The sequence below is a fragment of the Oncorhynchus gorbuscha genome, linkage group LG17 (genome assembly GCF_021184085.1).
Source record: "Oncorhynchus gorbuscha isolate QuinsamMale2020 ecotype Even-year linkage group LG17, OgorEven_v1.0, whole genome shotgun sequence".
Classification (NCBI taxonomy): domain Eukaryota; kingdom Metazoa; phylum Chordata; class Actinopteri; order Salmoniformes; family Salmonidae; genus Oncorhynchus; species Oncorhynchus gorbuscha.
In genome coordinates, this window is record NC_060189.1 from 51,236,416 (window position 1) to 51,264,266 (window position 27,851).

General features: G+C 42.4%; 1 protein-coding gene across 1 annotated transcript; it reads right to left on the reverse strand.

The window, feature by feature from the left end:
* Positions 1-741: 741 nt before the first annotated feature.
* LOC124001482 (bifunctional UDP-N-acetylglucosamine 2-epimerase/N-acetylmannosamine kinase-like) lies at positions 742-24,828 on the reverse strand. The gene is made up of 13 exons (XM_046308289.1): positions 24,633-24,828; positions 18,546-18,757; positions 17,943-18,189; positions 17,312-17,519; positions 16,261-16,413; positions 15,428-15,640; positions 15,028-15,115; positions 10,492-10,705; positions 9,004-9,133; positions 8,318-8,539; positions 5,956-6,138; positions 5,626-5,745; positions 742-3,369 (listed from the first exon to the last, which is right to left on the reverse strand). Exons 1-13 carry the CDS (start codon positions 24,771-24,773, stop codon positions 3,134-3,136), a joined length of 2,367 nt encoding a protein of 788 aa, XP_046164245.1. The 5' UTR covers positions 24,774-24,828; the 3' UTR covers positions 742-3,133.
* Between the last annotated feature and the right edge of the window lie 3,023 nt (positions 24,829-27,851).

Consider the following 27,851-nt stretch of genomic DNA (forward strand, 5'->3'; position numbering starts at 1 on the left):
CAACCAAATCTTTAGTTTCTAGACTATAATTTTACAGATGTTGAAAACGTTTTTGGGAGATGTGATGGATCATTCAATATTAACTTTCTTTTGTTCAGTGAAATCATGCCATGTGAAGTCGACTCATTCGTATCAATTCGTGACAATTTCTTTTTCTATTGAAGGATTTAATAATTTGTAATTATGTCCACTTATAAGGTAAACGGTTTGTTTGTCTCCATATGATATAGTAAATATACCCAATGCAAAAATATCTACATTCAAATGATATTAAAATTAATTCCCAAGGAACTTTTCCACCTCTGAATATTCCCCAAAATGTGCAACCCTATACAGAGGCCATGCAACATCATGCTGAAACATGAGGTGATGGCACGACAATGGGCCTCAGGATCTCATCACGGTATCTCTGTGTATTCAAATTGACATCAATAAAATGCATGTGTGTTGGTTGCCCATAGCTTATGCCTGCCCATACCATAACCCCACCATGGGGCATCCACACAGCGCCGACGCCATCTGCCCGGTACAGTTGAAACCAGGATTCATCCTTGAAGAGGATGCCAATTGCACACTCCCCTGAGAGATCTGTAGCATTGTGTTGCCTTTTATTTTCCACAACACAAGGTGCACCTGTGTAATGATCATTCTGTTTAATCAGCTTCTTGATATGCCACACCTGTCACGTTGATGGATTATCTTCCCAAAGGATAAATGCCCAATAACAGGGATGTAACCAAATTTGTGCACAAAACTTGAGAAATAAACATTTTGTACATATGGAAAATATCTGGGATCTTTTATTTCAGCTCATGTTTCATGGGACCAACACTTTACATGTTGCGTTCATATTTTTGTACAGTATAGATTCTAGTGTCCGTCTACATGGTCAAAACAGACAAAAGAACAGGGGTATTGCCACAGGACTACTTTGTATTGTCACATTTGAAACCATACTTATGTATTGTAAATACGTTTTTTCTCTCCTTTACCAAGTAGATACCTGGCCATTTCTGTACAGTAAAAGTGTGCAACTGTTTAGTGAACCGGATGCGATTCTATAAAATCACACTACTACTGTGACCAAACAGCTGGAGGCGGATCATGCTTGCCAACTGGAGACGAAGGGCATGGGAAGAAATCAGCCATTCTGGTTTGCGGCGTCTCAATCGCACCACCACCTGATTGTAATCACTATGCCCCGAGTTTCTCTGCAGCTCAGTTGGATGGTAAAACCTGGAGCTTGTATCACCAGGATAGTGGATTCGATTCCAGGGATTAGTGGCCGATAATACACTAAAACGTCACTGATTGTGATGACAATGAGTGACAAGGTGTGTATGACATGGGAAAGTGCGTTGTATTATGTTAAAATATTTCATATTCAGTGTTTATTTGTATACAGCAGTACTGGATTTAAGCCAATTTTCCCTCAGGGACATTAAAGTTAAACCCTACGATAGCACAAACAGACTGGCACTCCGCCAAGCCCTGTGGTGTGTTTACGATGTAGCCTTGTTCTGCCACACCTAAAACCATGAATAGCATCTAATGAACCATATTAACCCATCCACCCATCCGTAACGGACATGTTCTTGCGTGTGTTTAATGTGTAGAATACCCATTGCATTGGGGGGGGGGGGGTCACAAAGTACCCAAGTGAAGTCAAATAAAAAAGCTTCAGGATCCATGACATGATCAAAAACAGAAATACACAAACAGGATAATCACATGACTGACTTGTACACAGTAAACTCTTCAAATATGACAGATCAAGGCAACAACAAAAGAGTGCACATAAAACAAAACAAAGAATGCTAGTGAATACAAGTGATTTGGCAGCACACCTTCAATTGAAGCACACAGTCAAGACAACTATGACATACATAGCATAGGCATTACATTTGAGGGTACGTCGTAACTGTGGTCCTAGAGAGAGAGTGGTCCTAGAGAGAGAGTGGTCCTAGAGAGAGAGTGGTCCTAGAGAGAGAGTGGTCCTAGAGAGAGAGTGGTCCTAGAGAGAGAGTGGTCCTAGAGAGAGAGTGGTCCTAGAGAGAGAGTGGTCCTAGAGAGAGAGTGGTCCTAGAGAGAGAGTGGTCCTTGGGTAAGTCACCTGGTTGCAGAACTGGTTCCAGTTCCATATGCTCAACTTAAATGATTGAATGGTAATGAATCATTTGATTGATTGATTGAAATGAAACATTTAACGTGGCAGAACCTAAAACATCTCCTGGGGGCATTTGGTTTTCCAAACCAGCAGTAACGTTTGCAGATTCCAAAATGGAGACAAAATAAGATAAAGTGGCGCAAAGTGCTTACAGCTCGGTATGACAAATACATACAGTTAAATATGTCATAGCAACATGCTGCTTTCATAGCGTGGCTTCAACAATAACATATTGTACGTTTAGAATTAAGACGTAACAAAAACATGGAATTATGAGGGTCAAAATATGGCCAGTAAAGCATAAATGAATATGAATTTGGTCACATCTTTTGTCTGGACACACCCAACCATTTACTCATACTGTGGCTGTACTCATATTACTGTATAGACTGTTATATATGTATCCACACACACTACTAATTCAGTAAGGTAGTTTATAGTACTACTATTTCAGCACTGTTGTTTACAGTACTACCATTTAAGTACTGTATCCCCTGCAGAAATTGTATTATGTTGACATTGAAAATTAGACTATCACTGAAGACACCTTAGACGATGAAAAGTTGGGTATTTTCCTAACTGAAATAAATGACCGTCAACGGTTCGTCCAATCGAAGGAGTCAATAGCTGGAAGAGCATGTGCATGTCAGATTGTCTCATTTGGGACAGCAGCATAGATGTAGGCCCTATTGAGCAGATCTATCTGTAGATGCTACCTTCTATCTTAGCCATTTCTATTTGCTAATAGCAAATCTTTCTACACCAGGGAATTGCAAAATATGTCCCTCCTCCTTTGGGGACCACAAATGAAAACTAGAGCTTGACAACTGACCAATGGTTCTTAATAGATGCGCCCTTGTGTAGTCCATTACTGTAATGTTCTTAATAGATGTGCCTGTTGTGTAGTCCATTACTGTAATGTTCTTAATAGATGCACCCGTTGTGTAGTCCATTACTGTAATGTTCTTAATAGATGCGCCTGGTTGTGTAGTCCAGCACCATGCTAGCGGCCCCTAGTAGGGCGGGTTCTTCGAGGTCAGATGTCAGGACCTGGATGCGCTGGGCGGAGGTGAGGGCTCTCTGACCTATGACCTGCTGGACAGGTGCCTGGTAGTGGGCGGCCAGCACTCCCGACAGGATGACCAGAGAGGGGTTGACCACGTGGAGGATGTTGACGATGCCCACTCCGAGGGCCATGCTGGCTGAATGAGGAGGAAACGGGGGAGAGGAGAGTGGTTAGCTATAAAATACAGGGTGGGTTTCATACAGATGCACTATGATTCAAACTGGCTCTGGACTATGATGTCAATGTCACATTTGATATCTTGTTGTCATGCATCCACCTCCAGCTAGTAAATGAAAATGATCAAACTTATTTATCAAACGTATTTAACCAGGTCAGTCATTGAGGAAAAATAAATGTAGTGCTTTGAACTTTCACATTTTGTCGCGTTACAATTAAATCTATTTCAATCCTACTTTGTAATTTTTGGTCATTGAATAAAATATTCCATAATGTCAAAGTGAAAAGAAAATTCAGATTTTATTTTATTTAACTAGGCAAGTCAGTTAAGAACAAATTCTTATTTTCAATGACGGCTTAGGAACAGTGGGTTAACTGCCTGTTCAGGGGCAGAAAGACAGATTGTACCTTTATCTTTTTATTTATCTATTATTTTATCAGGTAAGTTGACTGAGAACACGTTCTCATTTGCAGCAACAACCTGGGATATAGTTACAGGGGAGAGAAGGGGGATGAATGAGCCAATTGTAAACTGGGGATTATTAGGTGACCGTGATGGTTTGAGGGCCAGATCAGGAATTTAGCCAGAACACCAGGGTTAACACCCCTACTCTTACGATAAGTGCCATGGGATCTCAGAGAGTCAGGACACCCATTTAACGTCGCCTCTGAAAGACGGCACCCTACACAAGGCAGTGTCCCCAATCACTGCCCTGGGGTATTGGGATATTTTTTTAGACCAGAGGAAAGAGTGCCTCCTACTGGCCCTCCAACACCACTTCCAGCAGCATCTGGTCTCCCATCCAGGAATTGACCAGGACCAACCCTGCTGAGCTTCAGAAGCAAGCCAGCAGTGGTATGCAGGGTGGTATGCTGCTGGCATACAAATCAGTCATTGAATATCGGTCCCCCCTACGGGACGGTTGAGCTAATGTGATTAGCATGAGGTTGTAAGTAACAAGAATGTTTTTTTTTCTTTGTATTATCTTTTACCAGATCTAACGTGTTATATTCTCCTACATTCATTTACATTTCCACAAACTTCAGTGTTTCCTTTCAGATGGTATCAAGAATATGCATATCCTAGCTTCAGATAAATGACATGCGAAAATGGAAAAAAAATGGTCCGATCCTTTTTAAGCATGTTCACGTTAATAATTATGCTGTGGATGATGCATTAAACCACCCAGACACATAAAAGATACAATCGTTCTTCTGAACTGAGCTGCCGGACAGAAAGGAAGCTGCTTAGAGATGTCACCATGAGGCCATTGGTGATTTTAAAACAGATATAGTTCAATGGCTGTGATGGGAGTAAAACTGAACATTGTAGTGACTCCAAATAAATGACAGCGTGAAAAGAAGCATACAAATATACAGAATACAATTATTCCAAAACATATATATGTATGCAACAATGCACTACAAAGTAATACTGCAAAAAATGTGTTTTAGCCTAAATGCAAAGCCTTATGTTTGGGGCAAACCCAACAACACATCACTGAGTAACTGCCTCATTTTCAAGCATGGTGGTGGCTGCAGCATGGTATGGGTATGCTTGACATTAGCAAAGACTGGGGAGTTTTTCAGGATGAAAAGAAACAGGATGAAATTCTAGAGGAAAACCTGATTCAGTCTGCTTTACACCAGACATTGGGCGAGGAATTCACCTTTTAGCAGGACAAGAACCTACACTGTAGTTGCTAACAAAGAATACAGTGAATGCTCCTCAGTGGCCAAGTTACAATTGAGTTAAATCTGATTGAAAAGCTATAGCAAGATTTGAAAATGGCTGCCTAACAATGATCCCAAAAACCCTGGCAGAGCTTGAAGAATTGTGAAAAACATAAATGGCCAAATATTGCACAATCCAGGTGTGAAAATCTCTTATGGAGACGTACCCAAGGAGACTCTCCGCTGTAATCACTACCAAAAGGTGTTTCTCATTGACTCAGAGGGGGGAGGATTTATCTAATCAAGGTATATTAATGCTTCGTTTCATTCATCCTTTTTTATGTTAAAATCTTTCTTCCACTTGAAGAGTATTTTGTGTAGATCATTGACAACATAAAATGTAGTACCACTTTTTAACAATCAAAATGTGAAGAAATCCAAGGGAGGTGTAGACTTTCTACAGGCACCGCATCATTTAACTTGTGAAAGAGTAGGTCTGATTTAAGGTGATGTTCAACCAACATAACGTGCGCGGACCCACCTGTTCTGAGAACGGCTCCAGCCTTGCTGTTGCCCAGGCGGGCTGCGTTGATGAGGTGGATGGCGCTGACGAACTCTGCCTTCTTCAGATCCACCATCCCCTCCACCTCCAGCAGTTCCTCTGGAGAACCAAAACAGACACAGGCCAGGGGTCAAATCAACATCTCTTTTTCATAAGACGTGCCGTTTTAAGCTTTGCATCCCTCCCTGGTGAAGACGGACATCCAATGTGTGCCTGGTTCAATGCATTATAACCACCATGCATGATGCTTTTCCGGTTTTAAGTGAAGGGTTACCTAAAAAAATGGAATCAAGAAGTGTTCTAACTAACCGTCATGGAGCCTCTTGGCTTCTTTCTGCAGGGCCATGCCTGATGCGTAGGCCTCGATGCAGCCACGGCTGCCACACATACACTCCGGCCCATCCAGAGACACCATGATGTGGCCCAGCTCGGCCGCGCAGAACGTACTGCCGTGGATCAGCTCGTTGTGCTGGATGATGCCCCCGCCGATGCCTGTTCACAAATCAAACAGAATGGTTAGTGGCTTCCCGATCAGCACGACTACCATATTTGTTAGGGGTCCTTTGTTAGCAAGGTTCTGACACCCCTATAGTGACAAATGTTGTTTTGATGGGTAGGTACACTACGTAGCTACGCTGGCATGAACGAGCAATCCTTAATAGTGTAACGACCCTGGGTTTATGAGAGCGGAAATCGACCCCGCCGCAGGAGCATGCTTTTGCGGCACAGTCAGACCTCGGGCTAGAAGGTCGAGGGTTCGAGGCCTGCTCCCTGCCTGTTTCATTACAATATGTTGTGACTAACAAAAAACTAAACGTGTGGCGTATCTTGTGCACCAGCTTGATGATAGCTAACATTTGCTATCTGACTGATTAGCTAGCTAATTGTTATGTTCGTTCCTTGATCAATGACAACCTGGGGGGGGGTGTTAACTTCGACAAATTAGATACTTCAGCTAGCAATACAACGGTAGAGCAAAACAAAACAACCTCATTCGTCACTATGGGCGACGGAACTTTGCTTAGAACGGATCCTGTGCAAATCAGGAAGAAGCCATGGGTCGCTTATTGGGTCGCTACACCGGTTTAGGAATGACAACGGTTAAGTCCAGAGACACACACATACATGAGAGAGAGAGAGAGAGAGAGTTCTGTCCGGTTTTTAGAACGGCTGCCATGTTAGCGTCTTTATTCTCTACATTTTGGAGACATGAGAGCGCCTCCAACAAGTCCCTCTATGAAATGACCCGCTGTAAACAAGCAAAACAGATAGGGGGGGGGGGGGAGGGATTTAACGGACGTTTTATGGATTGACATGTGTTTCCACGTCTGTACCGTGTTGTGGTGTCAACAAATTGCATATCTGCTTTCACTGGACATATTCATTATTGAAAACTAGCAGAAATAAAGAGCACAACACAGAAGCGTCAATTATCACTTAGCAACGGCTTTGGAGGAGAAAGGGGCGCTCTCAGACAGAAACCCCATTGGCCCAAATCTAGATATGACTGGTTAAGTGGAAGTAATTAAACGGACTAACATTTGCATTTTATATGCATTAGTTAAAAATGTTTGCTTTCGGAATGTGGAACTTGACTATAGAAAATCATACTATTGTTATGTCGGATATCAAAGGACAGAGGCATGGAAAGAATGTCACCACGCCGCGTTTGCAGACAGTAGAAACGTTTCCAACCCCGAACAATTATGCGCAGGTGTGTCTGTAAACTGTAAAAAGCCAGTTGACATGGGTGAATTATTTTGTCGTCAGTGAAATCAGACAAAAATGGCTATTGATGCTTTTTTTTGGCGTGTATAGCCTGTTGATCGAATAACCAGGTGTCGCAACGTTAAGCTTGAATTAAGCAGTCATCAACCTATGATTTACACATTAGCACTGCGTTAAGAGATTACATACAAACAGGTGCGGTCATCAACCTATGATTTACACATTAGCACTGCGTTAAGAGATTACATACAAACAGGTGCGGTCATCAACCTATGATTTACACATTAGCACTGCGTTAAGAGATTACATACAAACAGGTGCGGTCATCAACCTATGATTTACACATTAGCACTGCGTTAAGAGATTACATACAAACAGGTGCGGTCATCAACCTATGATTTACACATTAGCACTGCGTTAAGAGATTACATACAAACAGGTGCGGTCATCGTTGCTATCGTTTCCAATGCCTCAGATTAAAAATGTCATTGCCCTCAGGAAAAGCTCAAGTGAATTAAATAGGAGATCTTAATAGTATCAGTAGCATTGTCAAAACATGGTTACGGCGAGGTTTTTTCCCCTTTAGTCGCTCACGTTTGTAAAATCGAAATCAAAATGGTTTGCAAATGCCTCAAAGACAATCCCCCATTCAACAGAGGGTAGCCATGGAGGACTGTGCTCCACGACACAAATCCAGGTTTTTCAATACCTTTTCAATCCACTCAAAATGGAAAAAAAAAGTACAGACTGACATTTGATTGCCTAGATTCGATTGCACGCCATCCACCCACACGGTCATATTGTTTACTATCCATCTCATCTGGGTGTGGAATGTATTCTCAACCTTTGCAAATAATCTAACCTTTAGTTAAAAAGGTTAAAATGACAGTCGTGCATATTTCATAGAAACACAATGAATCAGCAGAATGAATGGTAATAGTACCTGTTCCAGTGATGATGGTGACAAAGTTCTCCACTCCTTTGCCGTGGCCAAACTTCTTCTCTGCCAGGGCGGCACAGTTGCCGTCGTTGTCGACCCAGACGGGCAGGTGGAGGGCGTCAGAGATGGGGGTGCGGATGTCGATGGAGCTCCACTCCTGGATCAGCTTGGTGGAGTGGAGGATCACACCCTCCTGTGGGTTCACCCTGCCCCCAGTCGACACACCTGAGGGGGGGTGGAGGAGAGCAAATCAGATCCTGTCAAACTAGGGGTCTTTTCCTACTAGCTACTAACAAGTTCTTCATTGAGGAAAAATGTACTTACGACTGTGATATGTGGTCGTCTCACCTAGCAACCTTAAGATGATTGCACTAACTAAGTCGCTCTGGATAAAATCACTAAAATGATTATAGAGTGAGAAAACTAGGCTCTACGCAGACTTTGAAGCGTATTTATTGTCGCGGAGCACAACAAACTGGGGCAAGAGATTGGGACGTCTAAGCATTTAAAACATTGAATAAAGTGAAGTTACTTGACACAAGTACAGTGAAATGGTTCAACTGCAAGCCCCGCCCAACATTTGGTATAGTCAATGTGCTTGACACATTCGCACAAGGAAAGGTTGCAACATTCAAGTGCAATTCAAAGCATAAAAAGGGACATTTCATGAAGGAGAGAAAGCCACATACCCACTCCCAGAATCCGGCAGTTGAGATGAACAGCGTCAAAGACGGCCTCCGCACACATCTTCAGTATCAGCTCGATCCTAGCCTCGTAGGTTTTGGGGTTCGCATGAGAGTACTTCTTCACTATCTTACCCTACAATTAAAAAATACGTATACATTTTTTTATTATTTTTTATTCAGACCAATACACTAATATTTCAAATAAAATGTTCCTTAAAATTACATTTTATTCTGTTGCCCATAATAAATAATAAAGTATATGACAAAAGAATAAAGTATGCTATTTAGGAGACGATTTTATCCGAAGCGAGTTAGTGTTCCTATCGGTGGCCCCAGCAGAGCTCGAACCCACAACCCATACAAGTGTCTTGCTCTACCAACTCAGGCACAGAGAACCAACACGTTTTAAATTGTTACCCACAAAGATTGTTACCCACTTGTTCAACACAATCAACCCATAAGTACAGTTGGTACATTATTTGATAAGGAAGGCGCCACAAGGAAAGGACAACACAATGTGTTGGTTGACAAGTCAGCGCTTGTCTGACCCTGATATAGATATAAAGAGATCTCTGACGTCTCAGAAGAATGTTATACCTCACAGCCACTTTCATCTGAGCGGCAGATGCTCATGGTGTTACTCACGTGAAATCAAAATCGGGCCTAATCAAGATAAAAAATGTGTTAAAAGACGACAGACGACTTCCGTTGGGCTAAAGAATGATGGGATGACATTCTAATCTAACCATTAGTCATGACGTTGGAGAATAGAAGACGTGACTTCTCACGGTTGACATTCAACTCCAACTTACTCACTGACGAAAAGCAGTTTTAGACAATACAAACGCCCGCGACAAATAATAACAAATGACAGTTCTATAGCGCTTTACACAATCTGAAAGTGCTTCAAAAGAAAAAAAGAAAACAAGCAATACATCATGAGTAGCCTGGCTATAGTTAGGTCAACCAATAGAGGCCAAGTCTTTGAGCGCATGCATCCTCCAAAGATGGTTCATGGCTTGATCAGGCTAGAAATGGTACAGGCCTGGGGCTTCTTCCATGAGAAGTGCAACGCTACAAAAATATGGCAGAATTGGCTTAATTCTCAGTCGTGTTGAAAGGCAAGTCATTTCAGCTCTGTACATCATGCCATCTTGGTATGGTAAATAGTTCCATCGATCATTTCTTTAGTACACTTCTAGGGACCTTTGGTGGTTATGGGCATTCTACACTACCAATCACCATTACAAACCTGAACTAGTTGGGTGTAGAGGGATGAACCCACATGGATGGTTAGACAGAAATCAGAGAAGCACACGGCAGTGAGAGAATAGATGGATAGTGTAATGTACTGTATGTTTATTATGCTGTATGATCAGGAAGAGGATTTATGCTTTTAACAAATCCTGACTAATAATGGTAAGATGAATAATAAATCTAACACTCAGTGCACCCCCCCCCTCACACACCCCCCTCACCACTACCACGTACCCTCATGCTGACGATGGCCACGCGGAGGTTGGTCCCCCCCAGGTCGATGGCTAGGGCGCTCTGAGTCTCCAGGATGTGGTCGATGTCCTGGGAGATGTCCCACTCCCTGATGGGGGGGAAGCAGAAGGTCTTTTGCAGCGGCTCATCAAGGTTGATGGCCTGCAGGAACTTCATGATGCGAGGCACCGCATTCCCGTCGCCGTAGATCTTTGAGCTGGGGGGGGGGGGGGGGGGGGGGGGGGGGGTCATACGAGAGGGAGAAGAGGGGAATTCAGTTCAATGTGAAAAATGGAAATTGTGAGGGTTACTATAAAAAAATATATACACTACCATTCCAAAGTTTGGGGTCACTTAGAAATGTCCTTGTTTTTGAGAGAAAAGCACATATTTTGTCCATTAAAATAACATAAAATTGATCAATTCAGTGTAGACATCGTTAATCTTGTAAATTACTATTGTAGCTGGAAACGGCAGACTTTTTATGGAATATCTACATGGGCGTACAGAGGCTCATTATCAGCAACCATCACTCCTGTTTTCAAATGGCACGTTGTGTTAGCTAATCAAAGTTTATCATTCTAAAAGGCTAATTGATCATTAGAAAACGCTTTTGCAATTATGTTAGCACAGCTGAAAACTGTTGTTCTGATTAAAGAAGCAATACAACTGGCCTCCTTTAGACTAGTTGAGTATCTGGAGCATCAGCATTTGTGGGTTTGATTACAGGCTCAAAATGGCCAGAAACAAGGAACTTACTTCTGAAACTCGTCAGTCTATTCTTGTTCTGAGAAATGAAGGCTATTCCATGGAGAAATTGCCAAGAAACTGAAGATCTCGCAGAACGCTGTGTACTACTCCCTTCACTGAACAGCGCAATCTGATTATAACCAGAATTGAAAGAGTGGGAGGCACCAGTGCACAACTGAGCAAGAGGACAAGTACATCAGTGTCTAGTTTGAGAAACAGAAGTCCTCAACTTCATTAAATAGTACCCGCAAAACACCAGTTTCAACGTCAACAGTGTGAAGAGGCGACTCCGGGATGCTGGACTTCTACACATTTCTAAGTGACCCCAAACTTTTGAATGGTAGTGTGTGCATCTATCTATCTATCTATCTATCTATCTATCTATCTATCTATCTATCTATCTATCTATCTATCTATCTATCTATCTATCTATCTATCTATCTTAGAGCTGAAACAGAAGAAGGGGGATTTGAGCTTTTAGACCTGTCTTTAACAAGCCAAGTCAGGTTTAAGAAACACTGAAATGAGAAAATTCTGCCGCAAATAGATTACCATAGATTTTTTGAAGGTATAAGTTCTTGAAATGGGGAAATGTAAGATTACTTAAAGGGTGACTGCACTGATTTGGCCTCGTTTTGAAGATTGCTCATTAAGAATTGCTAGCGACCATGACTGAAGCCGAATGAGTTGTCTTGGGGGTGTGGTATGTTCATATGTTATAAACTGGGTGGTTCGAGCCCCAAATGCTGATTGGCTGACAGCCGTGGTACATCAGACCATATTCCATGGGTATGAAAAAAAACTTTTTTTCTGCTCTAGTTACATTGGTAACCAGTTTATAATAGCAATAAGGCACCTAATATGGCCAATATGCCATGGCTAAGGTCTGTATCCAGGCACTCCGCATTGCGTTGTGCATGAGAACAGCTTTTAGCTGTGGTATATTGGCCATATACCACACCCCGTCGGGCCTTATTGCTTAATTGTACCATGGCAGGTACAGTTGTTTGTCCCTCCTGAGTCACCGTGCCACTTCCTCAAAATATAAAAAATGGTCAGAATTAATCCGTAATCAAGACATCTGTAATTAAATGTAAGTTTTTACCAAGAAGGTTTCAGTCGCGCAATTCTAAATCTAGTTAAGGTGTTTGGTGCAGTATTTCTCAAGATAACAAAATGTCCATGAGAAACTAGTCAGTACACTGCAGACAGTCTGTCGAGTGGCTACGCGCTCAGGACTGATTTCTGGGAACAATAACATGTCTGCGAATTCATTATCTGCAAGCTGTCAAACTATCGTAAATAAAGCACAAGCTACACGCTGTTTATCAGTGCCCTTAATCACTTGCTAGCTAGCTAAGTTCCAACTGTGTTCATCAATGAAGCCAAGAAACAGTAGCTACAGTGCCTTGCGAAAGTATACGGCCTTGAACTTTGCAACCTTTTGCCACATTTCAGGCTTCAAACAAAGTTATAAAACTGTATATTTTTGTGAAGAATCAACAACAAGTGGGACACAATCATGAAGTGGAACGACATTTATTGGATATTTCAAACTTTTTTAACAAATCAAAAACTGAAAAATTGGGCGTGCAAAATTATTCAGCCCCTTTACTTTCAGTGCTGCAAACTCTCTCCAGAAATTCAGTGAGGATCTCTGAATGATCCAATGTTGACCAATGCTGGCCGTCCCTCTAAACATTCAGCTCATACAAGGAGAAGACTGATCAGAGATGCAGCCAAGAGGCCCATGATCACTCTGGATGAACTGCAGAGATCTACAGCTGAGGTGGGAGACTCTGTCCATAGGACAACAATCGGTCGTATATTGCACAAATCTGGCCTTTATGGAAGAGTGGCAAGAAGAAAGCCATTTCTTAAAGATATCCATAAAAAGTGTTGTTTAAAGTTTGCCACAAGCCACCTGGGAGACACACCAAACATGTGGAAGAAGGTGCTCTGGTCAGATGAAACCAAAATTGAACTTTTTGGCAACCATGTAAAAGCAACACCCTGAACACACCATCCCCACTGTCAAACATGGTGGTGGCAGCATCATGGTTTGGGCCTGCTTTTCTTCAGCAGGGACAGGGAAGATGGTTAAAATTGATGGGAAGATGGATGGAGCCGAATACAGGACCATTCTGGAAGAAAACCTGATGGAGTCTGCAAAAGACCTGAGACTGGGACGGAGATTTGTCTTCCAACAAGACAATGATCCAAAACATAAAGCAAAATCTACAATGGGATGGTTCAAAAATAAACATATCCAGGTGTTAGAATGGCCAAGTCAAAGTCCAGACCTGAATCCAATCGAATCTGTGGAAAGAACTGAAAACTGTTGTTCACAAATGCTCTCCATCCAACCTCACTGAGCTCGAGCTGTTTTGAAAGGAGGAATGGGAAAAAAATTCAGTCTCTCGATGTGCAAAACTGATAGAGACATACCCCAAGCGACTTACAGCTGTAATCGCAGCAAAAGGTGGCGCTACAAAGTATTAACTTAAGGGGGCTGAATAATTTTGCACGCCCAATTTTTCAGTTTTTGATTTGTTAAAAAAGTTTGAAATATCCAATAAATGTCGTTCCACTTCATGATTGTGTCCCACTTGTTGTTCACAAAAAAATACAGTTTTACATCTTTATGTTTGAAGCCTGAAATGTGGCAAAAGGTCGCAAAGTTCAAGGGGGCCGAATACTTTCGCAAGGCACTGTATCAGGCATATTGAGCAGCCAGGCCACAATCAGCTTATCAAGTCACTGGTGCGGTGCGAAGTGTGCGCGTCGGCGCAGTTTTGCTTTTTACAACTTTGTCATCATTACCAGAGTGTATCGGTCTGACAGTGTTTAATAGGGAATGATGTTACAAAACAGTTTTTTTGGGGGGGGGGGGTGCAATATGCTTACGAATGGGTTTAGGAATACTGACACGTTCCAGTTGAGAGACAAGTGCACTCTGATCGTCTCAACGATCATTTTGGCCAAGTAAGTTTTCAGACTCGAGTGATTGACACTATCAAACACATCAGCAAGTGGCCACTTCAGGATTATTTCAGCATAACATTGGCGACAAGTCTGAGGTGCTGAGTAATGGGCAGGTCGGTCTCAGTCTGGATGCTCTGGCTGCTGTGATTGGATGTGTGCGCAGCCGACAGAGGACAATCAGCACTGTCTTATTTTCTGTTAGTGGGCACTGGGCACGATCGTAATCCATCCCCAACTCACCAGTATGTCGTGACAAACTCCGTTTTGGACTTTGACCAAAATGATCTTATTTACAGTTTGTAGTCAATTTTGACACTAGAATGAATATTTCTGACTCGTATCTATGCCACATGGGCCATTTAAAACCAAATAAGTTGGTTCTAAGCGGCGGTTCACCTTTAAGTTCAGTTCAGAGTGATTCTGAGTTTCTGTAACACACACTTTCCAGTGCTCCGTTTGTGACACTCAAGGTGCAGGTTGATGGTCTTGATGGACTTGATAGTGAACGTTATGGATTATTCTCCTATCTATTGATAGTGGTTGACGCCAGACTGGATGTACAAGGACACACTGATTATTCACTGTTGTACTGATGACATCCTGTGAACACTGTGATTCTGTATCAGCTGACAGTCGCTACCTTTTTGTTTTGTATTTCTAGTCTTTCTGGTGTTGGTGTTTACTGAACATGTGGTGCTGTCTGATTAGGATAGAAAGGCCCCGTCTCCAAGAGGTCAGTTAGACATTTTCTCTGCTTCTGGATGGCGTCTCCCTGTTGTAACTTGTAATAACGATAATGCTAACCAGGGGTATCTCTTCCCGAACTGCAGCTCCAGGGCATGGTAGATCTTATTCTGAGTGTCTGCGTCTCGGACATGGAGGACGTTTTCACCTGGAAGTTAAAAAAAATACAGCTCAACATCCTATAAGCATTCATAATGGGACGACTTGAAGAATGACAACAAAGCAATCACCAAAACGCTCATACTGTATTGGCAAATTACAATGAAGAACTATACCAGGAAATATACAATGAAAAGTAACACTGGTAACCACAAGTAGGCCCAAATGGCACGCATTTAGTCCAAAATGGCACACCATTTCTCCATTTAGTGCACTACTTTTGACCAGGGCCCATATTCGAGCACTATATAGGGAATGGGGTGCTATTTTGGACTAAATGGACATTAGTAGACCCCCCTACCAGTCTCTCTCCCAGTCTGCCTGGACCCCAGGTTGATGACGGGGGTCCCGAATGCCCCGGCCTCTCTGACGCCACAGCTGCTGTTGCCGATCATGGCCCCAGCGTGACACACCAGCTGGATGAACTGCTCGAAGGGCACGTGCTTCACCGCCCGGAAGTTAGGGTGCTGCTCCACGCCCTTCTTCCTCATCACACGCACCATCTCCTTACTTCCTGTTGGGGGTCGTCACGGAGACGGGACAGGGGTTGCCAGGAGTTACAAGACGGAACGGAGAAGACTGTGGGATGTCTAATTTAACCGACTCCTACACAGTCTACACTTGGACATTCAACTGAATCAACTGCAGCCATTTCTTGTTTTGCCGTAGTGTTTCGTTGGATTTTAAGTACTGTAAACTTGGTTTCTAATCCTTTCTGGGGGACATTCTACGCTCTTCAAACCAGTCCTAGCCCTAACCATGAGACAGACTGAAGGATTCAGCCCGAGACACTAAATTGCCTTAGGCATTTACTGTACATTCTGTTGGCATTAGATGAGACACTTGCTGTAGCGTGTAAGATGAAACCCAAAACATGTCATGCTTGTTCCTAGACAATTTACAGAGGGGGGAACATGTATTAGATCTAAGAAGGATCAAAGACATGCAGCTGAACTAGAAAAGCAGATCCCTTCAACAGAGCAGCCTTCTCACACTATTGACCAAGGGAGGGTTGACACTGTAGCTCCAGCTCCACGATATGAGTGTGGGGTTGCGCAATATGACGGCGCCAAGAGGAGCGAAATGAGGAAAGGGCGACAAAAATAAATAAATAATAGCGAATACCCCACTGACCTGCGTCTATGTTGGGGAAGAGGACGAGCGTTCGCTTGTTGAAGGAGATGAGGGCGTCCAACATCAGCTCGTAGATCTTGATGGAGTTCTTGATGTCAGTGGTGACCGGGTGCTGCAGGGCCACGATGTAGTCGTGCTCCTTCACATTGTCTCCTGTGGATGTCATTTAGAACGTTCTAGTACTTTCTGAACTGGGTGAAGTCAACAGGCTACCGCTGCCACTGCTCTTTCTGCCCCGAAGGGACTCGCTAAAAGCCCCAGAAATCTATGAACTGATTTAACAATATTTTATGATCACACGTTTCCCACATCTTTCCACACCGACGGTACTAGCTACTGTACCATATCACTATACTATATAGTGGTATATGTACTATACCACTGTCCTAAAGTTGGTAATAAAAGGCTGGCCCTTTCAACCTGATTGGCCTGCAGCCCTGTCAATCACCCTTTATTGAAGCCTCCCCTCATTCCAACCAATCAGGTCGCATGGATGCACTCCAGGGCACCGCCTACTCACACACCACGTTAGGGTGCGTTACCTGTATCTCGAGAAGACAAGTTGTTGGGATGCTGACAGACTTTTCACATGCTGTTTCTGAAGTGTGGTGCGTTCATTGACAAGCGCATGTTGGAAATTAATAGTGGGTTCATGTTGGGTGTAATACCAGGCAGGGTTAGATATAATTACATGACAAAGACACTGCGACTTTGTCACCTTGGTGATGTAAAGGCAGGACATCAAACCTAAAAAAAAAAAAAACGGCCTCACTGTCCTCAGTCCAGGTAACTGTAGCTGACTAGGCCATCAAGAGATCTGCTGCATATTCAAATAGGAGTTCAAAACTGGTACTGTGCAGAAACTGTAGCCGTCTTAGTTTGGGTGCTTGACACTGACAGCAGAGGTTGTAATTCCCTGCCTGACCAGGAAAAACACTGGGCCCTGGAACCTGGCTATTAGTCTGGTATACTGCATTGAACTGCATTCCCCCACTGAAAGAATTTGAAAGACACTGATTTAGGGGTTAAGGATAGTTACTCCAATACGTACCGAGCCAGTTCCTGATGATGTCCATGTAGTCGTCGCGGTGATGGGCGGCCAGCAGCTTGTCGTAGGAGGGGCAGCCCGCCAACAGGATGCGAGTGTGGTCCTCACACATGGCGATGAGGTGCTGTTCGGCGGTGCGGGTGCAGCAGGCGTGGTAGTGGGCCAGCTTGGAGATGGAGTGACGGATCGAGTCGTCGATGGTGCCACTCACCTTGGGATGGGAAAGGAGGAAGGATCAGACATCAGGATAAAAAAGTCTAGTCTCTGTGGCGGTTTGTTGAGTGTTTGAAGCACTGCCATTGCCCTTAGGGAACAAATAGTTATTTTTATTGAACCAAGACCATCATTATCTCTGTTATGTTGCCTTCATTGGTTTCCAGGACTTCTGTGTATTTTTGGTAACCTCGTTATTGTTTATGGTAATTAGCAGGTATTAACTCAGCAATTACATAGTTAGATGGCAATTACACGGTAAATAGTAACTAAAATACACAAAACGACATTTAAAAAACATCCTATATGAAATACCAGGTGGAGGGAGCAACCAATATTTTAATCTAGTTATATTCGGCTCCCAACACTACTTCCGGAAAAAAACTTCAGATATATGTCATCACTTCCTCCATCCCCTCACCTCTCCTCCCTCCAGGTGCAGGATGCGAATGTTCATCAGAGCGGCAGCAGTTGCCAGGGCGAGGGCGTCGAAGCGGTCGCCGTGGACGACCAGAACGTCGGGACGGAGACGGTGGAGGACATCTGGCAGCTTGACCAGCGCCAGACCCACTGACTCCACCATGGCGGCCTCGTCCTCCCCACGCACGATGGTGTGCAGCTTGGAGCCGATGTCAAAGTTATCCTGCTCGATCATCCGGAACGTGTTGCTAAAGGAGGACAGGTGGCCAAACCAATCATTTAATGAATGAATGAATACATCCTATTAGACGATTTATAAATACATAAAGTTGATTCAACTAAGTGAAATTAACAATAAACAAAATATTGTCACGGATAAAAACACAAACTCAGACTTATTTCCAGTGTGGTCCTCATTAAGGACAAGAGTTTTTCCTGGTCAGGTCAAGCAATCCGGAAAAAAACTTGAGACATGATTACTCAAATAACACTTCAGAGTGCAAATAAACAATGACTGTCATTGTAAAAACATTGGTAAATAGTTGTGATGTCAGTGGATCAGGAAAAACAAGTTCCAGCACACCCACATTCAGCTCAAACTCACCCATAATCGTCAATGAGATGGGAACCCAGCACCACCACCTCCAGCTCAAACTCATCCGGGTTGGCCTTGATGCCAAACATGATGGGTGCCAGCTTGGAGTAGTCTGCCCGGTTACACGTTGCCACGCACACCCGCAGCTTCCTCATGGCTTTGTTCTCCTCCATCTTGTCAGTCTTCTCTCTCGTCCTCTGCATTCTCAGAAAGTACAGTTCCTGGTGAGCATAGAGAGAGAGAGAGATGATGGTGTTTAGAGTTGAGACGCTGGAATGTCAGTCAAAGGAAGCTGTGATGAAAACAGTGAGGTTTATAGGAGTGGCCTGATGCTCTTCATCATGTTCTGTGAAGGGAGTAGTACACAGCATTGTATGAGATCTTCAGTTTCTTGGCAATTTGTCACATGGAATAGCCTTCATTTCTCAGAACAAGAATAGACTGACGAGTTTCAGGAGAAAGTTCCTTGTGTCTGGCCATTTTGAGCCTGTAATCGAACCCACCAATGCTGATGCTCCAGATACTCAACTAGTCTAAAGAAGGCCCTTTTTATTGTTTCTTTAATCAGTACAACAGTTTTCAGCTGTACTAACATATTTGCAAAAGCGTTTTCTAATGATCAATTAGCCTTTTAAAATTATAAAATTGGATTAGCTAACACAATGTGCCATTGGAACACAGTAGTGATGGTTGCTGATAATGGGCCTCTGTACGCCCATGTAGATGTTCCAATAATATTCCAGCTACAATAGTAATTTACAACATTAACCATGTCTACACAATTTATCAATTTGATGTTATTTTAAAATGGACCAAAAATGTGCTTTTCTAAGTGACCCCAAACATTTGAACGGTAGTGTATATATATATATATATTTTTTTTTTTTAAAATAACTATCCCACCTCGCACAGCAACACTGCCCGATGGGGGACTGTGAGCACTCTAAGATTTGTTTTTAGAAGCAAATGGGCACAGGCATAAAAAGTTGGTTTAATTTACTTGAAAGTCTAAAGTGAGACTTTCTTGGCTATTTACACACATGATACTCCAGTGGCCCTGTTACCAAAGTAACCCAAAAGGGGCGTCTAAACATTGTCTGATACAGTGCCTTGCGAAAGTATTTGGCCCCGCTTTTGAACTTTGCGACCTTTTGCCACATTTCAGGCTTCAAACATAAAGATATAAAACTGTATTTTTTTGTGAAGAATCAACAACAAGTGGGACACAATCATGAAGTGAAACGACATTTATTGGACATTTCAAACTTTTTTAACAAATCAAAAACTGAAAAATTGGGCGTTCAAGGGGGCGAATACTTTCGCAAGGCACTGTATTTCTTAAACTACTCAAGGTCACAGAATATTAAATATAGCAATATACCACATTACTACTTACTAGTAAGACATTTCTTGTTTAGAAACATTAAGTATGCACATCCATTTTGATTGTGTTTGTGTAATTATGGCAACACCCCCTCCCAATTTTTTTTCATCTACCTGCCACCGTGCCTGGTATACCAAAAGTAAGTTTGTCATTATCCCCTTCATTTGAGGAAAACAGGCCTATCTTTGCGAGAGGGAGGGAATCTGATTTCATTGGTCCTCAACTTCTGGCTCAGACACTTCATTTCAGGATAAATGGAGTTAGCCTGCCCCGTTTGTTCTGAACGATTCATTGCCATAGAAATGTACCTGGCTAAAAAAAGGTGAGACGTTTGTGTCACTGGTTATCCCGAGTTGACCTCCGAGTTGACCTCCGAGTTGACCAAAGCTTCCTCGCCAACTCCTCAAACCAGATTTATAGTATAGGGCTATGGTCTGCTGTGTCAACTAACTATGCCTGGTGATCCGCTCTTGTTCAACCAACAAGGCTACTTCTATCAACAACTCTGATCGAGACTACTACTATCTAGAGGGGAATGTCACAAAGCAGGATCAATAAGTTAGCCAGCTGACTTATTTCAAATGTTCCAAAATAACTTCGCATTATTTCAGAATATATGCTTGAAATTGGTATGGACTGATACGATTGTTATCCAAGTTAGCAGGATCACCAAGTTAGCCAGCTTTTGTAGTATGCCCCTCTGATCCGACTACAACAACTCTGATCTGGGGCTATTCTCACAAAGAGTCTCGGAGTAGGAGTCCAGACCTCGGATCAGAAACCCCCCTGTACAGTCATTATAATCTAAAAAGGCAAAACTGATCCTAGATCAGCATTCCTACTAACTGCGACACTTTATGAATATGGCCCCTGGGCTATGCTCATCTAATATACACTACAACAGTAACACCTCATATCGCATCTCCATGCAGGACAATACTCCCATGGGTTCTCCTATTATGTAGGCACTGTTGCATGAAAACACACACACAAAAAAACTAAACCACAAAACTAATTAATAAACAAATACTAGCCTTATATAGTCCTGTCCTCATGGACAGACACCGGTTCTGATATGGAAGGGCAAGTCTGACAATTATCTCCACAATCATTGGATGGCTACCTACGACAACCAATCACAGCTATGATGTTGAAGGCGCACAGTGAAGGGATCGGAAAAGTAATAGGTCAAGAGTTCAGTGCCTCCGCTGCCATTGAATGTGATAAAGGGTTAGAGAGAGGCGGGGGTCATAGTGATTTGCAAAATCAATAGACGCAAATCGACCACAATGATTTGTCGTTATCAACCAGTGGTGGAAAAAGTACCCAATTGTCATGCTTGATTAAAAGTAAAAGATACGTTCATAGAAAATGACTCAAGTAAAAGTCACCCAGTAAAATTCTACTTGAGTAAAATTCTAAAAGTACTTGGTTAAAAAAATATACTTCAGTATCAAAAGTAAAAGTATAAATAATTTAAAATTCCTTATATTAAGTGTGTGTATTGGACCCTTTTCCTGTCCTGCTAAGCATTCAAAATGTCTGATGGTCTGATGAAACCAAGATTGAAATCTTTGGCCTGAATGCCAAGCGTCACGTCTGGAGGAAACCTGGCACCATCCCTACGGTGAAGAATGGTGGTGGCAGCATCATGCTGTAGGGATGTTTTTCAGAGGCAGGGACTGAGAGACTAGTCAGGATCGAGGGAAAGGGTTATTGTGTGTAGATTGATGAGGAATATAAACAATTTAATCAATTTTCGAACAAGGCTGTAACGTAACAAATGTGGAAAAAAAGTCAAGGGGTCTGAATACTTTCCAAAGGCACTGTATATAAACATGCTTCTGTGTGTTTTGCTTGTAAGCTCAAAAATGGACAGTGATGTCGAACGGGCCTTTGAAAAACAAAACACTTTATCATAGAATATGGGGTCATCCTGCAGGTGGTTCCTGAAACTAATTCAATCTGTTTGTGAATCCATTAAGTCTTAAGTTAAGGAGAGTCTCCTCCCAAGGTCTAGAGAGAAGGCCCTGCTGTACACTCCAGCCGCTAACAAGCTACTTGTATCTGTGGTCTCTCATGTCAACACTGATGTGAATGGTTAAAGTTGGTTACCTGGAAGCTTAGCCAGATATGGTCTACTGGTTTGTTGAAACTCTACACTCAAATTGTTGTAATATGTTTCAAGTTGATTACTTATTTTAAAAAGGCACATGACACAAAACCAAGTATAAAAAGATAGTCACAAAGAAGTAAAGCTTTGAGAAAATGTACTTCCGGGTGCTCCGGGTGCTCTCCCGGGTGCTCCGTCATGGCTGCATGCTTCGACACCTGCCCGTGTCTCTGCTCGTCTCGGTCAATAAAACATCTCATACTCTGTAAGCCATCTTGATCTCTCTTCATCATCAATTACCTAGAGTCCTTCGACAGCCTTAGCCAATTTGTTTCATTCTACTATTACAGAATGTTTCTGCAGTGAACATATTATGAATGTACTTCGGTGGTATAAATATCAATGAAGAAAAGTGTTGATATAGCCTACACTAGGCTACGCCGTAAGATCGATCAAAGTCTAAAATCAAATTCAACAAATTTTTTAACGAGTCAGAAGTGATACCACGTCAAGATAGATCATGGGATAATATTTACACAGTATATGCTAACCCCTGATAAGATCAACGTCAACAAAACAAAATGATTGTGGACTTCAGGAAACAGCAGAGGGAGCACCCCACTATCCACATCGACGGGACAGCAGTGGAGAAAGTGGAAAGTTAAGTTCCTCGGCGTACACATCACGGACAAACTGAAATGGTCCATCCGCACAGACAGCGTGGTGAAGAAGGCATCACAGCGCCTCTTCAACTTCAGGAGGCTGGAGAAATTTGGCTTGGCCCCTAAGACCCTCACAAACTCCTACAGATGCACAATTAAGAGCATCATGTCTGGCTGCACCACCGCCTGGTACCGAGAGACTGAAAAACAGCTTCTATCTCAAGGCCACCAGACTGTTAAAACAGCCATCACTAACACAGTGAGGCTGCTGCCTATATACAGACTTGAAATCATTGGCCACTTTGATAAATGGAACACTAGTCGCTTTAATAATGTTTACATATCTTGCATTACTCATCCCATGTGTATATACACTGTATTTTACACCATCTATTGCATCTTGCTTATGCCGCTCGGTCAATGCCCATCCATATATTTATATGTGTATATTCTTATTCCATCCCTTCACCGCTTCAAAAGAACTGAGACTGGAGAACAGTGAGATGTCTTCCACCAAGCTGTGAAGTAGTAATTGACTCGCAGCAGAGCGACAGTGTACAAATGCAGCTGTACCAACGCCCAGGCAAACAGACCCCTAAAAACAAGTGGTCAAAAGAACACAACTGTAAAGGTTATGGTGCACTACTAACTACAGCCTAATATTGACAGACGCGTGCGTCAACAAGTAACCCAAACCTGGGGCGTTCCTGGAGGTGGTTTAAAAATGGGACTGTGCCAGACGTTGTCCATAAGTAATCCCCTTTGAGGTTTCAACTTCGGAGCAGATGATCGGCGGTGATAAGAAGTCATTCAACACAAACGGAGATGTTTAAGTTTGGTTTCCCAAACCCAGATTAAAGACTTCTCCGCTGAAAATGTTTTTTTTTTATTTTTATCTAGGAGAGGCTAAATCAAGGCTGCTCACCACAGCATAGTTTTGACACCCAGTTAAAAAAATACAATTAAAATCTGATGTAGTACAGAGCAAGACAGGCCTACATTCAGGCACCGTCACAGCATCCAAACGACCACAAATACTGAAAGACGCCTATCTGACCGTTTCCCTGGGATATCGAGGCATAGCCCGTGAACCGCTTTCATAAAAAGATATAAGCTAGTGCCCCAAATGCTGTGACATTCTTAATATAAAGGAGTCAAAAGCTCTGATGACCATCAGTTGGCATCATCAATGTATTAACCTACAACCGAACATTGTATGCATGTCATCTTGGAAACAAACCCCTTTCATTCAATGACATGTGGAGTGATGAGACACGGTGCCTCAATTGAACATGTCACATTCACATAGTCTCACAGTCATAAGGCTACGCTAGCAACCAGAAGAGAAACCTTCGCATTTTTCAATGAACTGACTCCCATTCAACTGCAACGTGAAATTTAATCTTTATCATTTGGTTTGTTGAACAACGAGAAGAGAAACATTGGGCAGTCCATGCATTCAGACAGACAGCCAATGCATTCATCACAACAATCCAACCAACCCATCCCTTCTCTGCATCTCTCTCCCTGACACACACACACACACACAGCCTGCAGACTACGGCGGATGTCTCACTGAAAAGCTAACATGCTAGCCAGGCATTTTTCCTCCCCGCACTGGTTTGGTTCTTAAGGTGCGTTTACATAGGCAGCCCAATTCTGATCTTTTCACAAATTGGTCTTTTGACCAAAAAGATCAGCTCTGAAAAAGATCGGACGTGAAAAAAAGCTGATGTGATTGGTCAAAAGAAAAAAAATCTGAATTTGTCTGCCTGTCTAAACATAGCCTTCGAGCCAGAATCCACCGTCCCCTGACACACACTGCCCTTGTTTCCAATGAAGTGTCACAAGACCGGGGCTGCTTCCTATTCTGAGCGATAAGGGGAGCAGCAGCATGCGAGGAGGAAAAAAGGAGGATAAAAGCCACCTTGACTCACATGAGGGTTTCTGCCTATAGGCCTTGGATGCATGGTCAGTCCACTCTGCGATCCACTCCTCTCCCTCTCTCTTTCAGAGCTCCCCCTCTCTCTATCCTTCTCTCCTCCTTTCTTTGGTCTCTTTGCTTCCCTTCGGAGCATTTGAAAGTCTCACTGCAAAAGGCTAGCTGGTCTTCCTCCTAGCCGACAAAGCAGCAGCAGCCTGCCGAGAGAGAGTAAAGAGGGGAGGGGGGGAGGGGCCTTCCCTCATCTGACTCAAGAGAGCCCTGATTGGCTGGTGGGCGAGAGGGAACGATTGAAGCTTCCTGCAGCGGAGCCTCTTACAGCCAGGGCCCAATATATTACAGACTGACTATGATCTCAACAACCCAGATAAATCTATGCTTAATAAGAAATGTGAGGCCAATAACCATATATTTATAATGAAGCGAAGTCTTTTTTCTCCCTAATGTTGCAAACCCAGCTTTCTGTTGTCACCCAGAGTCACACCCTGTTGTCACCCCCAAGCTAAAGGCTCGTCACACAATATTTTAAAACAGCAGGTTTTTAAAGGACAATAGAGTTCAGTCATGTTCTTTGTTGTCGCAGAAAATCAAGTATCATGATTTGTGGTATTGCAATACTGGTACCGTGACAACCATAGGTCTGGGAATCAATGACCATCATTGCCCCCTTCCTAATCAATAAATATGTCAGTATCAACACTTCAGCAGTAAATTATAGACCAAAGGGTTTCTTGAAAACAATCCAAGAGCCCCTCTCTTTAACCTTAGATGCACTCTCATACCAAATGTTAAAAAAAATATACAGAATAAAACATTTCTAGAACATTTCTTCCTACTTGACGCTTTTCATTGTGATGGAGTCAAACCCGTTTCTCTTTTGTCTGGAGTCATTTTGTCTGCCTTCCCAGTTCGTTGGAGTGGGAGTCACAATAGTTGTAGTAGATATCACTTGATCAGCCATCCTTTGAAGATGGTAGATCTCGCTTAGCTCTGAGCAATATGGACAAATCTATGGGTGACTCACAATAAGCTTTGTTGTACAATTAAAAGGTCAAATACACTGCATTTCATATAGTCAGCAATAATCTAATGAATTCAGGGTTATACCTAGCCTAAATATAAGCCTTCCACTACCATTAAATCCACTAATAATTTAATCAATATAGTTTAACTGTTTTTTTGCAATAATCACTGATCTGGTTTTCAAGTGCATCTATGAAAATGTCCTTTTCGTTACAAATGTAACGCGCATTCACTAATATTTAACTTCTTGGAGCAGGCATTATAGAAAATTAACACAAGTCTCAAACAATCTCGCAAGCACAAGCCCACGTTCTAGTGAGTAGCCAGCTAATCTTTAGATTTAAAGTCTAGCCAACTTAGATCTATTTGCTAGCTAACAACGAGGTAGAACAGTTGGAATGTTATAAACACACCCTTCTATCCAACTGTTTGAACAGTATGCTAGCCTGTCTACTTTGTTCAGATGTTGAATTCAGGTGGACTACCTTGAGATAACAAGTTTCCAATTCCTTATATAATTTAGTTTCATGCTTATGGCACATTTATAAAACTGATTAGACAGCTAGTATAACAGTCTTTGGCTAAAATGCTTCTGGCGAACCGCAATGGCCCGGTGCCACAAACTGAACTTTAATTTTCCAGAATGCATGTTCATTAATACTTCCGTTTTAGTAGTGTCTGCCCTGCGCCCAATTTGAGTAGTTAAGACATACAAGGGGTATCGTTAGAAAGACTAACTTCTGTGTTACAGTAAAATAATGTTTCAATTTGTTTCGGTGTCCATGTGACAGATTCCGTTGGATTAAACCTCAGACGCAGAGAGCGAGTTGAAATCTCGTCTGAGAGGAATGAGTGATCTGGTTGAGGGGCTTGGTGTTTGTGAATGTAAATAGAACGGTTCACAGCCTACAGTCACTGCACTCAGCACAGAAGGTGCGAAGGATCCAACAACAAAAACACGAGAACAGGCGGACATACTTGCTCATAAAACAACTCGATTCTGATACAATCATTTGGAATATTGCGCAAAAACAAATTAATTCGAAATATCGCCAGCCCTAGCCTAGTTACACCGAAAGGAATAATTAAGTCACGTTGTACATATTCTTGCCCCGTCTACATACCACCTAGATGAGACGAATGCGAGGTGGGTGGAGGACTGAACATATTATATGCTAGACACGGAATTCACAGGGACCTCACAATACGATATTATTGTAACTGCCCTGGGTTTATAAGCGCGGATGTGCACTCTGCCGCTTGAACATGTTTTTTTGCGGTTCGAGACCTGCTCCCTGCCTGTTTCATTACATTATCGTGACACTTATGTGACGATACCATATGCATTGCTATTCTCAGGATTTCATATGCGTTTGATTTGATACTGAGATTTTATTGCGATTTCGTGTTGCAAACCCCAGATAACGCGCGTACTTTGGCCGACGTATGTATGTATGTATGTATGTATGTATGTATGTATGTATGTATGTATGTATGTATGTATGTATGTATGTAGCGTCTGCTAAATGACTTAAATGTAAATGTAAATGTATGTATGTATGTATGTATGTATGTATGTATGCATGCGTTTGGAGAAGATATCTTTGGCCGAGTTGGGACGTATGTATGTCCTACCATGTATGTATGTATGTATGTCACCATGTATGCTATGTATGTATGTATGCTATACACCAAGTCACTTGGCTCTGTCATAACCTCACATGGTCTCTCCTATCATTGCTATGCAGACGACACACAATGTCCTTTCCCCCTTCTATGTATGTATGCATCTCTGTATGTATGTATGTATGTCAAGCTGTATGTATGTATGTATGTATGTATGTATGTATGTATGTATGTATGTATGTATGTATGTCGTTTGGAGAAGATATCAATGAGACATCAGAACAGAATGTCGATGTATAAAACAATGTAGAACTGTAAGATGTAGGCATTCTAAATACATCAAAGTCTTGCCGTTTATACAGCGTTTGCTAATTGGCATCTTCCCAATGTATCCTGTATACATCGTGCCTACGTTGGGCAGACATACGTGTGCTATCTGGGAACATATTGCGCACTACGTCTGCTTTCAGAGAGACAGAGAGCATGATAACATTGGTTTCGATCAGTCATGAAAATATATTTTAAAACATGCTGGCTCACTATTTAAAAAGATGGGAGAACAAGC

Excerpts from the sequence above, each read along its gene's own strand:
- LOC124001482 (XM_046308289.1), bottom strand. The coding sequence starts at position 24,773 with ATGCTCCGAAGGGAAGCAAAGAGACCAAAGAAAGGAGGAGAGAAGGAT. Across the intron at positions 15,116-15,427 it reads GCAGACTGGGAGAGAGACTG|GTGAAAACGTCCTCCATGTC; the intron begins GTAGGGGGGTCT and ends TTTAACTTCCAG. Across the intron at positions 9,134-10,491 it reads TGGCCATCGTCAGCATGAGG|GGTAAGATAGTGAAGAAGTA; the intron begins GTACGTGGTAGT and ends TTTTAATTGTAG.